The 16,658-nt window shown below is 43.6% G+C and overlaps 2 protein-coding genes across 8 annotated transcripts in view; one reads left to right on the forward strand and one right to left on the reverse strand.

Moving 5' to 3' along the window:
- The window catches only part of LOC118332206 (ceramide transfer protein-like), a 20,234-nt gene extending 10,397 nt beyond the window's left edge, over window positions 1-9,837 (forward strand). For 5 of the 7 annotated variants that reach the window (XM_035667372.1, XM_035667370.1, XM_035667374.1 and 2 more), the window contains 15 exons: window positions 2,134-2,241; window positions 2,444-2,582; window positions 3,540-3,623; window positions 4,027-4,184; window positions 4,434-4,526; window positions 4,621-4,707; window positions 4,821-4,913; window positions 5,083-5,154; window positions 6,077-6,172; window positions 6,334-6,466; window positions 6,565-6,635; window positions 6,758-6,886; window positions 6,982-7,111; window positions 7,565-7,699; window positions 7,811-9,837. In XM_035667372.1, the coding sequence (XP_035523265.1) occupies window positions 2,134-2,241; window positions 2,444-2,582; window positions 3,540-3,623; window positions 4,027-4,184; window positions 4,434-4,526; window positions 4,621-4,707; window positions 4,821-4,913; window positions 5,083-5,154; window positions 6,077-6,172; window positions 6,334-6,466; window positions 6,565-6,635; window positions 6,758-6,886; window positions 6,982-7,111; window positions 7,565-7,692 (1,521 nt within the window). In that variant the 3' untranslated portion in view covers window positions 7,693-7,699; window positions 7,811-9,837. The remainder of the gene's footprint in view (window positions 1-2,133; window positions 2,242-2,443; window positions 2,583-3,539; window positions 3,624-4,026; window positions 4,185-4,433; window positions 4,527-4,620; window positions 4,708-4,820; window positions 4,914-5,082; window positions 5,155-6,076; window positions 6,173-6,333; window positions 6,467-6,564; window positions 6,636-6,757; window positions 6,887-6,981; window positions 7,112-7,564; window positions 7,700-7,810) is intronic. The other 2 variants (XM_035667375.1, XM_035667376.1) reach the window with 1 other exon arrangement.
- A 48-nt stretch (window positions 9,838-9,885) lies between these two features.
- Window positions 9,886-16,658, reverse strand: part of LOC118332207 (3-hydroxy-3-methylglutaryl-coenzyme A reductase-like) — a 7,577-nt gene continuing 804 nt past the window's right edge. Inside the window, 16 exon segments of the mRNA XM_035667378.1 lie at window positions 9,886-11,393; window positions 11,484-11,638; window positions 12,252-12,410; window positions 12,610-12,750; window positions 12,872-13,042; window positions 13,211-13,316; window positions 13,416-13,573; window positions 13,669-13,827; window positions 13,938-14,132; window positions 14,232-14,371; window positions 14,490-14,776; window positions 14,878-15,011; window positions 15,127-15,246; window positions 15,340-15,446; window positions 15,572-15,677; window positions 15,809-15,935. Of these exon segments, the coding sequence (XP_035523271.1) occupies window positions 11,339-11,393; window positions 11,484-11,638; window positions 12,252-12,410; window positions 12,610-12,750; window positions 12,872-13,042; window positions 13,211-13,316; window positions 13,416-13,573; window positions 13,669-13,827; window positions 13,938-14,132; window positions 14,232-14,371; window positions 14,490-14,776; window positions 14,878-15,011; window positions 15,127-15,246; window positions 15,340-15,446; window positions 15,572-15,677; window positions 15,809-15,935 (2,320 nt within the window). The 3' untranslated portion in view covers window positions 9,886-11,338.

Below are 16,658 nucleotides of genomic sequence, written 5' to 3' on the forward strand. Positions count from 1 at the left end.
AAATGTTTGTTTATATATATTTATAATATATATATATATATATATATATACACACACACAGTAACCAACCATCAAATATGTAAATGATGTTCTGCATTGTTGATGAAAGAAAGAATCAAATGTGACCTCTGGTAATTGACTGTTTATGCATTCTTCCTAGCCATAGAAGAAAGAGAAAATCATCTCCAAGTGCACAACATCAACAAAAAGTTTTTTTTATACTCATTTGTAAGTTTGGAAGTCGTAATCTAAAACAGACACAATCCAGAGGGGGAGTCATAGTTGTGAGTCAGTCTGGAATGAGATGAGGAGAAGGCAGTTACCACACCTTCAGTCTGTCTGCCAAAACACATGCATGCAACACTCGTGGTCCTTCCTTTGGAAAACCCTCACTCGTCCCAGGGAGCCACCATGACTCATACAGAGCAGGAGGAACTGAGTACTGTGCATATGCATGCACTCACAGCAGGCCACCACCCTACCCACAATGAGTCACCACTGAAAACCCTTCTTCCTAGAAGGCCCTGCTTCCTTTCCTAAGCCCCATTACTCACAGCACTCAGCACCCAGCGTCTCCAAGGAGACACAACACACTACAGTTAACACTTCACTGCTTTTCTAGTTTGAGACAGTGAAACATGTTAATATGAAAACAACCCTTGTTTCTAGGATACTATCTGTAGTAACGGAAACTATGCTTGTCATATATAGGAATGCCAATACCAATGCAGTTATCCATTCTTATGCTTATCCGCCCAATTCTTTATTGATTTTCTAATTAATTACTGATCAATTTTCTGTGGGGAAAAGGGTAGGACAGATTCTCAGCATCAACGCAACTGTTTTATTATCTGTAAGTCCAAACACAGTGTAGAAACATCACATGGTAGTTTGAGTTTCTTTGTGAAAGGACGCCACGCTTTGAGTTTGAGTTCGACATCATCGTTTTACAGTGTCAGAAAAACATCGATACAAGGAACTGATCAGCTTGGAGGCACACAATTCCGATAGTTTGGACAATTTGGAACTGGAACTGATTCTCGATTCCCATCCCTAGTCGTATATTGTAAATGTGCAGTGAGAACTAATATGGCATAAATTCTGGGAATGGAAGGTCATCTTTTATGGCAGGTTCTTGCTTTTTATCACTAAGAAACAGCTTTCTGACCTCAGTCTGTTTCTGCTCAGGGCAGCTTTTTTTTTATTAGCACTAGGCTTTATGTCTCTTATTGTCCGAAGCCAGAAGTGTGTGTGTTTTCACTGGGGCTTTAAGCACCCACCACATCAACAGAAACACTCATGCACTCTACTTGCATGGATTTTTGTTTTTTGTTTGTCATCACACAGATATAGCAGGCCTCATCCAGACAGTTAGATAGGGCTGTCTGTGCTGATGAAGTCAGTGGGGTAGCAGTATGTTGGCTAAAGGGCAAGCAGCACTGACTGAAATCCATGCGAACACAGGCAGAGTTACTTCTGGTCGTTGACCGACAGTTACCCCACAGACTTACAAATGCCAGTCACGTGCGTGTACATTTCATGCCCTCTGGTGGTTAAAAATTGTAAGAGTCTCTTAAAGGGAAACACATCTCTGCGTCTCCTTCTCCTCTTTGCCGTTGAACCTTTCCTCCCTGCTGTCACCTACCATCTATTTTGAGTGCTCGGCTCTTATGTAAGAGGAAAGGGGAACCAGTCAGGTTTACAGGAAGTCAGTTGACATTGCAGTCATGTTGCCATGGTCACTGAATCATGTCATGTTGTGCCAGAATGTCGAGGTCACTCTGTTCTGTCGAAATGCTTCATTACAACATTACAAGAATAGGATTTCAACTTGGTGTGCACATTTGGATGTAACAAAAATAATTTTAAGGTATGGTAATTCATGGTAAGGGAGGAAATAACAGAATTTGGGATTAAACAGTGATGTAATGTTAAAAAAACACCAGAATAAATGGGACAGCGAGAACAGAGATTACTTGGATCAGTTTAAGTGAAGCATTAGTTGCATTAGAGCTTTTGCTTTGTGTCACTGCTGAGTTCTGGCTGTTGTTTTGAGTCAGAGGTTAGGCTACTTGGTGACAACATCGCTTACTAGCTCCTCTGTTTTTCTCCACACCTGTGGTTTCTTCATAGGCTGATTCTGGATATGGCTCAGAGTCCAGTCTGCGGAGACATGGCTCCATGCTGTCTCTCACATCAGCCACCAGCGGCTACTCCGCCACCTCCACGTCCTCCTTCAAGGTGAGTTTTCTGGGAAATGTTTACTGTGGCTGAGGAAGTCATTGGCTTCAGTATGGTATCTGCACACATGGGGGACTGGTGGTTGTTGGTACAAACAAAACCTGTTAAACTTGTAAGGAGACACATGCTGCAATGGTTGCATCAGGGTCTAAGGAAATATAAACAAAAGCCTAACCACTCTGTTGCTTTGTTGTTTCTTTAGAAGGGTCACAGCCTGAGAGAGAAGCTGGCAGAGATGGAGACCTTCAGAGATATCCTGTGCAGGCAGGTGGACACGCTTCAGAAATACTTTGATGGCTGCGCAGACGCCGTGTCGAAGGATGAGCTCCAGAGAGATAGAAGTAAGACCCACCGCCACCTACACTCAGATGTTTGTGTTTTTAGGGGTGGATTTGGACAAGAAGTAAAGATGAATTAATTGTGAAAATGTCAGGTTTATTTCAGTCGCTTTAAAATGAATGATAAATGATAATTGCTTCAGCCAACATTTACTGGTTCCAACTTCTCACACGTGAAGATTTGATGCTTTTCTTTGTCATACATGGTAGTAATAGTAGTACTCTGGGTCGGATAAATCAATTTGAAAAAGTATTTCACTACTTTTTAGGCATTTTCTAAACAAAAATAATAATTAATTGGTAGCTGATTAGTCAGAGCACCCTTACATAAAAGTATTAAATTAAGTACAACTGGTGAATTCTGGGAAACTGTTACAAAAATATGGCTTACTAGTTTATTCCAAGACACTTGGAGAACCTTTAGCTTGCATATTCCACATGTAGATTATGAACTATTCGGAGTTTAGAAGAAACATGTACTCAGTCGTGTGTGTGTGTGTGTGTGTGTGTGTCTGTGTGTGTGTCTGTGTGTGTGTGTGGTGACTCAGAAAGCAGTTATTCTATAAACTCCCTCACCCTTACCCCATCTTGGCTGGCTGAACATTTGCTCATGGCAGTTTGCACAGGGCGCCTGTGGATGACCACAGTGAATGAAGCCCTGCTTTTGTTCTCCTCACCTCCCTCTCTCTGCTCCTCGCTCTCTCTCTTTTTCTCTCTCTCCCTCTGTCCATTCTGAAGATGAAACCAGACCATTGTCATGTTGTCCAGCACAGCGGCATTCTGTCAGTCTGACGGCGGGCTGTGCTGTAGCTTAAGTTGTGAATGGGCCACAAGGCGCGACCCTGACCCGGACGACTTTCAGTAGGGTCCCGCAAGAAAAGGCTTGTGTGTAGCAGATACCTGTTTGGTGTTTTTGTGTCTGTCTTCCCTCCTCTGAAACTTTCTTCTCTCTTTTTGTAGTCGTGGAGGATGATGAAGATGACTTCCCCAACACACGGACAGACGGAGAGTTTCTGCACAACAACAATGGCAGCAAAGAGAAATGTGAGTAATGCAGAACTCTAACTTAAAGCTCCTGAAACTGTGCTTCAGTAAAAGGGCAGCGATCAAGATAACGTTTTATTTGTCACTTAAAAAGCTCATCTAAACTGCTCCACCGGAACTGGGTAGATGTGGTTTGATCAGATTCAATTTAAAAACATAAGAACTGGCATCAAATTTTGATTTAAGTATTGCTATATCTTGATATGAAAATATGTTTTCAGCACCTTTTTAAAGCTATCGTATTCCTCGTGGTTAACTTTCTAAAGAGTCATTTTAGCTGGGATGCCATGAAAACAATAGAGGACATTAACTTAGGAATTTACCCAACACCTAAGTCACGTGCCATTGGCCTGTTTGTTACAAGTAGCATTTGTTTTAGTCCTTATGCTCGTCTTTTGTGCAGTGTTCCAGTCCTTGAGTCCCAAGGGAATCAATGGCATAGACTTTAAGGGTGAGGCCATCACATTCAAGGCCACCACAGCTGGGATCCTGGCCACTCTGTCCCACTGTATCGATCTCATGGTGAAGAGAGAAGACAGCTGGCAAAAGAGAGTGGATAAGGTGTGTAACGTTTGAATCTGATTAGCTATGTTTGATCTACTTGTCTGAAAGAAAGCCTGTATAGCGTACATTTTATTTGTCAGACAGTAGTGAGTGTTTTTCTCTGTATCTACAGTAGACAAACTATATACATTTAGAAAAAAAACAAAACAAGAGATGCAGGAGAGAAAGTTATTCAGCATATACATCTTTCCAGCTTTCTCCCCACAATTGTGGCGGTTAAATGATTCTGGATTTTTGTGTGTGTAGGAGATGGAGAAGAGGCGAAGAATAGAGGAAGGCTATAAATCAGCCCTCAATGAGTTGAAGAAAAAGTCTCACTTTGGAGGTCCAGATTATGAGGTGAAGTGTTTATACAATTCCTCCATAACACAACACTAACTCTGAGATTTGTAAGAACTTTTGACATAACGTTTGCGCTCCACTTTTTTCACAGGAGGGTCCAAACAGCCTCATCAACGAGGATGAATTCTTCGACGCAGTTGAAGCTGCTCTTGACAGACAGGACAAAATAGAAGAGCAGGTAAGCAAAAGATCAGATGTTAAATAAAAGACACACTGAAGGTAAAGATATTAACACATTTAGAATTAAAAAATGCCGAAGATGATTTAAATTTTGTGTTTGTTTGTGTCTAGTGTCACACTGAGAAGACGAGGATACAGAGGTCCAGCCCAGTCCCCCCTGGAGACGTCTATTCCAGCGCTGGCTCACACAGATTCTCTGGCAAGGTTGTCCAACCATTTACTCTCTGAAACTGTACACACCTACAAGCTTTCATCACCCTGTTCCTTACTTTTCTCATTTCACACCTTTCATTTTTACATCTCATTTCCTTTTTGGTAACTTTCTCTCCCCCTCTCCCTTCCACCATCCCCTCGGTTCTCATTGTCACTGTAGCCTCATAGTCAGTCCTCCCCTCCTCTGATAGTCATGGCCCCTCCTCACGATGTCCACAGATTCAGCGCAGAGGTAACTCACTGCTAAGGCTCAGTCACCCCCCCCTCTCTGTGTTTCACCTGTCTAGACTAAACACCATGTTTGCATGACTGTTGGACCCCCATTAACTGCAGCTGAAGCATGAATTCTTACATATATGTGTGTGTGTGTGTGTGTGTGTGAATAACTTTGTTCATGATTAAAGACAGTGTGCCACCATGTCTGCTGTGTAACATTAAAGTTCAAATATAAGCATCTGTTTTAGTGCACAAAAACTGGATTCATTCATGTCTTTTTATTCATTCTGAGGTATTGGTCACATCCATCCCAAGGTTAGCTGAAAAGCCGCTGTTTACCCGTTTATACTAGACTATGTTTCAACCACACAGTGCCTGTGTCACTTCAGTTCTGCAGTAATAGAACAAACTCACACTCCACAATTCAGCGGTTATTCCCAAATTGTGTCTGTCTTTGATAACGTTAAGTTAAAGTAAGCTTTCCTTTTTTTAAATGTCTTTTTCGTGGTTTTCGCAGCTGTTTTGTCTAATTTCAGTGGAATTGTAGATGCATGTAGTCCTGTTTGTCCTCCGAGAACCAGTGACATTTGTACATTGCTGGCAGAGACGGGGTATTACGGCTTATTGGTGCAACAGGTCACGCAGCTCAGCAACTTTGATGCTTTTGAGGATACTGTCAGGAGCATGATGTGAATTCCACACTGCTCTACAACAGTGGTCCCTTTATATGTACATTCATCTCTTTCACATTATCATTGAGCTTTTATTTCTTGATAAAAACTGCAATGCCTTCAGTTTTTATTTTATTACACAGAAGCTGAGTTGTTGCCTCTGTGTACACTGACTCATTATGCCATGCTGATATCTGAGGTCTTTCCCAAGTTCTCATCATGTAATCAATATCGCATCCTCTGTCTGTCCTTGGCCTTGTGTTACAGGTGGAGGAGATGGTGCAGAATCACATGACCTACTCCCTCCAGGATGTTGGTGGAGATGCCAACTGGCAGCTGGTTGTAGAAGAGGGAGAAATGAAGGTACGAGGAGGATTCTTTTTAAATGGCATTCAGCTTCTACAACTAAATCACAGTAGAGGATATTTATATGTATGCATGCATTTACTTGAACTGTTGGACCAGTGTTTTCTTAAACCCTAAAGCCTACAAGTATTATATTTCTATTTGCCATGTGTGTGCAGGTGTACAGGAGAGAGGTGGAAGAAAATGGGATCGTTTTGGACCCGCTGAAGGCCACCCACTCAGTAAAGGGGGTGACCGGTCACGAGGTCTGCCACTACTTCTGGGACACTACCTACCGCAACGACTGGGAGAGTAGGTCTTTTAACTCTAAATCAGTGCTAGTTTGAAACCAATTCCTCTGATTTAAGACAACGTCATTATAACACTCCCATGTTCTCTGCCTCTTTTAGCCACCATTGAAAACTTCAATGTTGTGGAGACGTTGTCAGACAACGCAGCAATCGTGTATCAAACGCACAAGGTAAGAGCTACACAAACAAATTCAAATCACCACACTTGACTTGTTTGAATTACATTGTATGTATCTTATTATTATGTATCTTTAGTTGAATTTTACATAATGAAATATAATCTGTATTACAGAGAGTGTGGCCTGCATCTCAGAGGGACGTGCTGTACCTGTCTGCCATGAGAAAGATCTTGGCCAACAATGAGAATGACCCAGACACCTGGCTGGTCTGCAACTTCTCTGTGGATCACGACGATGCACAGGTGAGCCAGCGGGTTCATTCAGACCCATTCTGGGTTTCAGACATCAATATTTATTGAGATTCTGAGCCATAACCGCTGCTGCTGTCGTCCCACAGCCATCCAGCAGGTGCGTCCGTGCCAAAATCAACATCGGCATGATCTGCCAGACCCTGGTCAGCCCACCAGAGGGAGATAAAGAGATCAGCAGAGACAACATCCTGTGTAAAATCACCTACGTCGCCAATGGTGGGTGTCTATTCTTTTGGCTTCATTTGACATTAATGATCAGGTGTACACTGATATTATGTGATAGGAAGAAAAGAATGCACACAGGAACTCTTCTGGTGCTGCCTATAAGCACTGGTGAGGGTTAAAGAGGGGAACAAACCTGCCCTCATCCAATTCCAGGCATTCAAAGAAATGGTTAAAAAATACGGGCTAGTACTTCATGTAAAGACATCCACACACTGTCCTTCCTCTGTTTTGGGTTTGACTTTTCATTGTCTGTCACAACATCCTGAGGAGGTGTGTTCTGAGCTGAATGTACTAGCCCATATTAATCAATCGTCAGCCATCATCTACTTTAAGGCCTGGAATTTATAACCATGGATGGGGGCATATTTTTCCCTTTTATTAAATGGATCATTAGAGGTCAAACCTTCCTGCTCAGTAAAGGTGGTATGCTGTGTCTGTGTGCAGTGAATCCCGGAGGCTGGGCTCCTGCCTCCGTGCTCAGGGCCGTGGCTAAGAGAGAGTACCCCAAGTTCCTCAAGCGCTTCACCTCCTACGTCCAGGAAAAAACTGCTGGCAAACCCATCTTATTCTAAATCACAGGTAACACAGGAGGGAACTAATCCTGTTTTTATGTTTCCATCTGACACCTTGCAATCTTTATTCAGTACAAAACCGGCAAAATGATAATCTGAATCTTCTCCATGTTCCCAGTGTTGAGACCCGAGGACAGAACTGCACGAGAGGCTTTGAGGATCTTCCCACTGACTGTTGCTCTGCTGCTGTGAACGGACAAGCTCCTCAAAGTGATTTCTTTCCTCCCAGTTCTTAGCTACAAGTTAGTTCCAGTAGAAGAGGAAAGGTCATAATGGTGCCCTCTGGTGGCTGCATTCAAACATCTGGGAGACAACCTTCGACCTCTGAGAGACATTCATATGAAAGAATATGATCATGGTTTATCATAAGCATTTCAAAAGAAACGTATTTCCCTTCATTAGTATTTGATCAATTAAATAACAAATTACTGTCATTTAAAAGGAGATTATGATATTATAATTATATATTAGAGTGTCAATATAAAATCCAGTGTTTTTGTTTGTGTCCTGAGATGGATGCACCCAGCAGGGGGCCCAGTTTACCTTCCCTCCCACATGAAAGTTCTAGCAGCAGCTCGTAACGCCACAGTTGATGCCATCTTTCATGCTCATGTAGAGGAGTAGCCAACATGTCAGGTCGCGTCTCTTTTCTTACAGATATATTAATATATAAATGTATGTAAAATGTATGTAAAAAAAGAAACAGATCTTTGCTAATAGACTGAACTATTTTATTCTTGCCATTTATAGTTCCTATATTGTGTTGATTTTTCATAATTAGTCATTTCCCAGCTTTCTTTTAAAGCTGCTAACATTTGCTAGTAAAACCTTATTGATTGATTTGAGATGAATGTCGTCTCATTTGTAATAAGTCCAGAGGCAGAGGGCTGTCATCAGCTCATGACCCCTATGACATAAGACTTGACCTTTTTGACACCGTCCCTCTCATGAAGACACCTCTCATTGGTGCTGACGGAGCGACACGTTGATGGGAGATTTGTCATATATTTAATGTACAAAAGTCTGTGTACATTATTTGCTTGGCTTTACATTTGCGTCATTGTACAACGTTGTAGCGTCATAGCACATATTTTGAATGTTGTAAATAGTGTCACTAACATTTCTCTGAAGGTCTGAAAATCATTTTTGTGACTGAGTCTAGCCCAAATGCCTTAGTGTTGCAGGAAAATATAGTTACAGATGCAATAAAGGGTGCTGTTAATGCACCTATGAAATCAATAGTGAAGTGCCTCGTGGCTAAATTCCCCTTATTCTCCATTTAAAATCTGTCCTTCAATATATTTACAGAATGAACAAAGCAGGTGACACTTCATTTGTGTTTTCCCACAGAGGGCTAGCAGCAGCATTTTTACTTAAGTTCTTGTATTCTTAGGACTCAACCTTTCTGTCAGTGTGCCTGGTGGTTGTTACACGTGCTGGCATGTACTGGCACTTAAAAGTACTGAACCCATTCTGTTACTATAGTCAAGTTAAGGTGTCTGTAACATGAATTTTCTGTCTGAAAATGTTGCTAATGCGAGTGCAGGGCTGCAAAGTCCAGAGTTCAGCGAGGATCTACTGTTTAAGTACAGGAGTGGATTTTTATAGGAACAGTGTACTTTTACAATCCCTTATTAGATGTTTTATTTGCTCATCCTTACACATTTCCTGAAACAGTAACTCTGGACACAAGGGGATGGTTTTGAAGCGTACACAATTTGGTTTAAGTTTTCATTTTCCAGACTATACTTTTTTTAAAGTAAAAGTAGCAGTACTGCTACCTGAATGCATTTTTAGTAGTATTTCCTGTGGACAGCACAAAATGTTTATGGGTCATATCAATGATGAGAGATGTGTAGCCATTTGATCAGCCTCCACTCTTTGGTTTTAGAGCTTTTAGCAGAACGAGGTGGGTGAGAGTGAAGCCAGATGATACTCAGCCTCTCAGCTAAGTGGAAAAAAGCTAGGCTGAAGCTCTTCCGCCTGAAGCAGACATTTCTAGTTATTAAAACTGAATGTAATTAGAAACGCATTTTTGTAAATAATTTGTTCATACTAATGCTGTGGGATCAACTTACAAATGTACTGTGACAGCATCGCATTTCTGCCCTGTTTTAAAAGTGAAATAAATAAGTTTATCCTCCAGTTTACGTTCTGAGTATTTGTTCATGCTACAGAAAGACAAATGAGACATTATGAACGAACAGTGTTTATTTTTTTAAATAAAACTTGAAATTAATAGCTTAAAATTGAATATTCTAGCTAGAACATGCTAAGGCTCATCTTCTCCAAGACATACTGGATGTAAGGCCACATCTGAGCTTCACTGCTTTTCCTAAACAAAGGATCTGTTGTCAGTAAACCTCCACCATGCAAATAAATCCTCTGATCTTTTCACACATACAGCGTACCATTACAGCTTATTAAAGTAGTTAAAAGATGGGGTGAGCCATTCTGGAGAAATCCAATAGCATGATGTAGTACACGGCCAGTAATGTACCTGATGTTATCACCCTGTCGCTAATGTTGCTGCTGTGCAGTTAACATGCAGAGAGGATGGGACAGTACCAGAGCCGGCACACCAGCCCCCAGAGAGCGATACAACTCTCCTGCTGCTCACATCACAGCAGCAGCGTTCTTGGCAAACTTGAAAGTAAGCTGAATGGCCATGGACAAGTAATATAACAAGTTGGGTGGTTTTACATTTACAGAGCGTTAAGCTATCAAGACTGAGGAGATACTTGTGTATGGGATTAGAATCGCTTACCCCACCTTTAATATGGCTTTGATTTTCCACTTTTCTTATTCACCTCAACACAAAGAAGCAACCCGCCTGTAACAATCTGTCTAGTTGGTTCAGAGTCCAAAGAAGTCTGTCTGTCTTTGTGACAAGAAGCTCTGCTGGCAGGTTCTTTTTCCTTCCTAGAAGCAGCAGCCACAGTCAGTCATTCTACTGCATACACAGTATACAGCAGTACCTTAATTCAGGAAGGGTTGTGCAAGTGATACCCTACAACACTGATTTAGTACAGCTCACATTCAGGCAGAAAGTTGGCATTTGAAACTTGAGCATATGTCGCCTACAGCTGTAACAGCGCTGTCCCAAGCAAGCTTTTGGCAAGTGCAAAGATCAATTTCTCAGAGAAAAACAGATGTTCCAGCTGTCTGAAGACCTCATTTCATGCATCAAGTATTAACATGGAGCTTTGTCTCTCCATTACATGACAGGAAAAGCCATTTTATTTTTGGCCTTACGACATTTCACAGGCATAGGATACTCATTCAAGACTTGCAGTGTGGTGGATTTGACCAATCCCAACCCTGTCAATAATTCATGTCTGAAAGACCAGTGCCAACAACAACAACCCCCTTCCAAAACACTACTGCAATGTTCAGTTGCAGACAAATGGCACAAATAAGTAACATCTCAACCGAAAGAGTCTTTATGCAATCAGTCGGGCGACACACAAAGCAAGCACACGTTGGTTGTGGTCTTCAGCGTGTTGGGTCGGGTTATTAGCCTATTAGTCTTAAAGGTCTGGGTGTCCTCGACCCACAGAAACCACGTCATCAGGAGACCATTCAGTCTTCTCACAGTGAAGGTTTCTTCTGTTGGTTGGAGTGCTCAGTGACTCTGAACAGTTTGTCACGCGGCGGTCTCTGACTTCGACGAAGGTGTTTCGGACAGGTTTGCTTTAGATCTGAGAGCGAGAAACAGAACAAAGTCAGCAATGGCAGGGACAACTACAGCGTTTACAAACCGAAGAAAGAACACGAGTAAAATATCGAACCTGTTGTGGGTCATGTGGCTCTTGACGAGGTGTCCAGCAGCCAGAGCAGCCATCAGGGAGAGCTCCCCTGCCAGCACGGTGCCACAGACCACGCGGGCCAGCTGACGCGCGTTCTCGCCTGGCTGGTTGGAACTGGAACCTTGGACACCAAGCATCTGAAGATAGAGATGGAGTTTTTAAAACATCAGAGAACCGGGTTACCAAACCTATTCCTGGCTGTGCACCAACAGTTGCAGGTTATACATGATTGCCTTTTACAGTAGAACGGTTAGATTAAAGTCAACAGCCACCATCTCACCAGACTCTCAGTTACTGTTTCCTTATCTCTCTGCAGCCTTAAAAAGTTCTTCTGATTCATCAGTCAGTCTCTGCAGGGTCATCACCCCCCCTCCCCTCCCCTCCCCTCCTCCCTGCAGTGTCTCACTGCCACATGTCTGCAAATCACTGATACACTAAATGTCACCTGAGTGGTTGAAACGTCAGTCAAAGGTTATTATTTACATACACATAGCGTTTTTCTGAATTTATGTTCAGTATGTGCGCTCATTTGTGTGTAAATTCCAACTTTAAAGTTGATTTCATATCTTTTTGTCAGTTAAATAAATCCGTTATCTATTTTTTGACATCCCTTTGATGTACTTTCAATGAATTTTGAATACAAGGATGCACAAACTTTCTGTAAGAACGTTTTGTCTATTTAGTTTACAGACTTAAATACACAAATAAACAAAGCATCATAATTAAGTAAAACGATCTTAGAGACATTACCTGCAGACAGGCCTGCTGTGGCGGCAGGTTGGTGCCCCCTCCCACAGTGCCCAGCTCTAAAGAGGGCATAGTGCAGCTGATGTACAGGTCCTCCCCTTCTGGACCAGCAGGCTCCATCTGGGTGATACAGTTGGAGCTCCCCACGGTCTGAGCTGGGTCCTGGAACAAGCAATACAGCGAGATCACTCAGTAAGTGTGGTGGTAATGCACACAGACACAGACACACAGACACACAGACACACACAGACACACACACAGACACACACACAGACACCTTTGCTCCGAATTATCTGGAATGTTTGCCAGTTGCAGGTAAGTGTAGTAATTAAGGGCTCAAACATGTGGAGCGCTCCATTACCTGTCCACAGGCGATGTAGATGGCCGCTACAATGTTGGCAGCATGCGCATTAAAGCCCCCGATGCTGCCAGCCATGGCCGAGCCCACCAAGTTCTTGTTGATGTTCAGCTCCACCAGAGCAGCTGTGTTGCTTTTTAACAACTGCAGACAGATTAATAGGTTGTTTTAGTAAGACATGAGAGGTTTTAGGAACAGAAATAGCCAGCAGCAGTAAAACAAAGAACTGTTTGTAAAAATGAAGTTTAGTTTTAGTTGCATTTACCTCCCTGACCACACTGGCGGGGATGGTGGCCTCACACACAGCAGCCTTTCCCCGGCCCATGATCCAGTTCATGGCGGAAGACTTCTTGTCAGTGCAGTAGTTCCCACTGACCGCCAGCACCTGCACATCTGGATACTGCTGCTGGAGTCTCTGCAGAGCCTGCTCGGTGCCCTGACAAAACACAGCACACACACACACACACACACACACACAGACGCAGTTATTTACAGTACTGGAGAAACAAGAGAGCGCTGTCAGGACAACAGAGTAAGCCCACTGAAGAGCGGAGCAATGGTTGCGATCAAATTGCATCGACTGCTACACAACATTTGGCCGTACCTTGGAGAGCATGTTCATGCCCATGGCGTCTCCTGTCTGAGACTGGAAGCGAATGTATAAGTTCCTCCCGGCTAAACCCACAAACAGCTTCTCCAGACGAGCAAACCTACCAAGAGCAAATATTCATTTATTCATTTTAGGGATGAGACCAAAAGAAACTGAAATCAATCGGTGTAATCGTGTTTCCGTCAGTGCCTCTGCTGACCTGCTGGTCCGGTCGAAAACCTCTTTGATCGTGTTGAATCCGTCCACGCTCTCCAGCCACACTTTGACCTCTGCAGCCCGGCACGCCGAGGGCAGCCTCACCACGGGACCCCTGGTCATACCGTCGGCTAGGATCCTGCTGCGGCAACCCCCACTCAGCTGCACAGGAAAGACAACAGAGTCAGCACGCCTCGTACACACACACACACACACACACACTCAACAACAGCTACAACCAGATATCCCTCACTTACAGAGAGTGCCCTGCATCCTCTGTTTGTGCTCGCTACCAGGCAACCCTCTGTGGTCGCCATAGGAACGTAAAGCTGTTTCTCATCCAACAGAAGAGGACCGGCCACTCCTACTGGCACCGGCATGTAGCCAATGACATTCTCACAGCAAGTTCCCATCACCTAGAGGGCAAGAACACGGGGTAATAAATAAAGCTGCAACATGAACACAGAAACATTTGGTAAGGAATGTAAGGAAATAAATGTGCTTGACATTTAGAATGTTCTAGTACCTTCGAATAGTCGTAGTCCTTATAAGGCAGACAAGCCAAGGCAGAGTGAACAGGCAGTTTGGGTGATAGCATTTCCCTCCTGATGGCCACGCCCCTCTCTGGAGTCTCAAGGACAGTTTCCAGTTTATAGTTCAGGATGTTGCGTGAGGTTACCAAGTTCATCACCTCTTTATCGCTAAGACAACTGGCACCTCTCTGGAAAGCAACAAAGGGCAAACCTTCAGACGAATATACAACCAAAGACATCTTCTGCTTTGTACCCAGAGAGGAGTTCCATCTGCTCTGGCGGCGTACCTGGGGATCGGAGAGGATGGCCATACATTCCTCCAGCGTCCGGGCCTCTGGACTTTGAGGAACACAAGGTGTGAGAGCGAGGGACTCCCCAAAACATGGAACACTGGGGCCGTTGTCCACTGAGGCTCCTGGAGGCTCCGCTGTAAGAGAATCGGGAGGGAGACAAACACACATTACGCAACAAAGCAGTTACATTACAGTTTGTTTATCAGTGAGTACAGACATTATAAAGCTAGCAGGGCCAATCATGAGTCTCACCCTTCTCTCTGAACGCTGTGTCGGCCTCAGAGGAAGGTTTCAGGTCGGAGGCAGCTGCGGAGGTGTAGTTGGTTGCTATGGTACCGTTCATGATCTTCTGGGGTTTTGGGGCCGATAATTCCCTCCAGCAGCATTCCCCCGTCCCCCTGGGCCTCTGAGTCTGAGGAGAGCTTATAATGGGACTCTTGAGGGACAGGGAAGACTCCGTCTCTGTTTGCTCAAAGAAGACGTACTTCACAGCCAGGAGCAGGGCAAGACCGAGAGTTATCACCTGTTCCAGGTCCATACTGGTAGAGACAAAGTTATGCATCAGTGGTTAAAGTACAGGAGTTGATTCCAGGCAAGTGTATTTATGGAAGGCGCACTCTTCCTTGTTTGATGCTTTTACCTGGTGAGCTTCAGAGGCAACATGGTACCACCAGCTTCCAGTCTCTTAGCTATGGGCTCGTCCACTGTGCGATTCTGACCGGGATTTTCAGCTGCTAGTCGAGTGTGAGCATGAACCAAGGCCAGACCCAGAGACTGAGGGGGACATCATGAAACAAATATCCCAGTGAGATTGTTTAAAAGCTTCATAATTCTTTTTTCTTTAAGTCACCTTTACATTGATGACAGATGACTAATGATAGTTTCTCACCATGATGATTTTAACCCTCTGGGTCACAGGGTTGGGTTTGTTGTCCTCTTCTTCAGCCAGCACACGGGCAAAGTGGCTCAGCTGCCAGATTGGACGGCCCTCGCGGTTTTCCCTGGACAGCTATACGAGCAAACACACAGACATTTATTGTGAGGTGCAAGGAGCTCATCTCCACCACTTATAATTCTCCTAAATGTTACATATAATTCTTACCTCCAGGACAAGGGAGACACATGCAGGGAAGAAGGTCATGAAGACAAAGTAATTGGCCAGGACAGACATACAGCCAAAACAACACATGATCTCTAACTGAGGCACACCTGGAAAACAACAGAAAATAGTATTCATTCAACGGTCTACTCAATTCACCATCATCACTGTGTATTTCACGCACAAAACGTAGCTGTCACCATTTTAGAGGAGAGGAAATACTAGGATCTCTTACCCGACATGGTGCCAATCCCAATGACCAGACACTCAACCAGAGCATCCAGGGTGAAGGTGGGGCCCAAGATGGCCATGCCCTGGGAGATGTTCTCCCTCACCTCCTCCTATACACGAGACACAGACCATAGCACTAGTCAGTGACTGTGGTTACATGCACAAGTATCCTAGTATTCTGCATATCCATTGACTGCTGTTAATTCAGTTACAGTTTGAGACAAGGTGTGTGAGATATTACCTGAGAGTTTGAGCTGAGGGCAAATTTGGCCAGTGCACAGGCTTTGGACAGGTCAATGAGCAGGAGAAAGAACGGCAGGGCTTCACTGCAGGAAAATGAGCCCAACGTCAGTCAGCGAATCACAGTGTCATAATTCACTGCCATTTTTGCCCTCATTGTGGAGAAGTTCCACAAGTGAAACTGAAATGTTTGTGTCCTCTGTGACAATGTCGAGCTTTGAGACCCTTCCAGTGATATTTCTGATAACAGCATTGAATCAAATAACCCATGATCAAAATGAATGTACAGTAAGTTTTAACCAGAATCTGTCGTTCTTAACAACTGTGCACCGCTATAACAGAAAGAGGACACAGCACAGTGTATACCCATCACCTGACTGACCGCCAGCTCGAATGCACGTCATCTGAAAGGGTGGATCTCACTGCCATACTACTTATCTTTTGCAGGGGTCAGCAACCTTAGGCATGCATGCCATCATTGGCACGCTGTAGTTTAACCAATGACACACTAGCAGTAAGTGTGCAAGAGTTCTTTTGCCCTCTCAACCACACACAACTCTTTCGCAGCCACCGGCAGTTGCTCTCCCTGTCTTATTACTGTTTATATGATTTCATTTGACAGATGAGGATGTTTTCATAAGGATGGCAGCCTTCTTGTAAAGTGCAACGTCCTGATGTACTGTATGTACATGGCTTAGATGGACTGAATCAAATTACAGACCTGTGTGATGATTTGAACACTAAAAATGTTGCTGACCCCTGATCGTATTTACAAGGTACCTTAATACAACTTCTAAAATAAAGTGGTTGTCTCTTAATGCTACACGCACAGAACATAACAGATAATTAAG

This window comes from Morone saxatilis, unplaced genomic scaffold, assembly GCF_004916995.1.
Source record: "Morone saxatilis isolate NCDOM2014 unplaced genomic scaffold, NCSU_SB_2.0 Contig21, whole genome shotgun sequence".
Classification (NCBI taxonomy): domain Eukaryota; kingdom Metazoa; phylum Chordata; class Actinopteri; family Moronidae; genus Morone; species Morone saxatilis.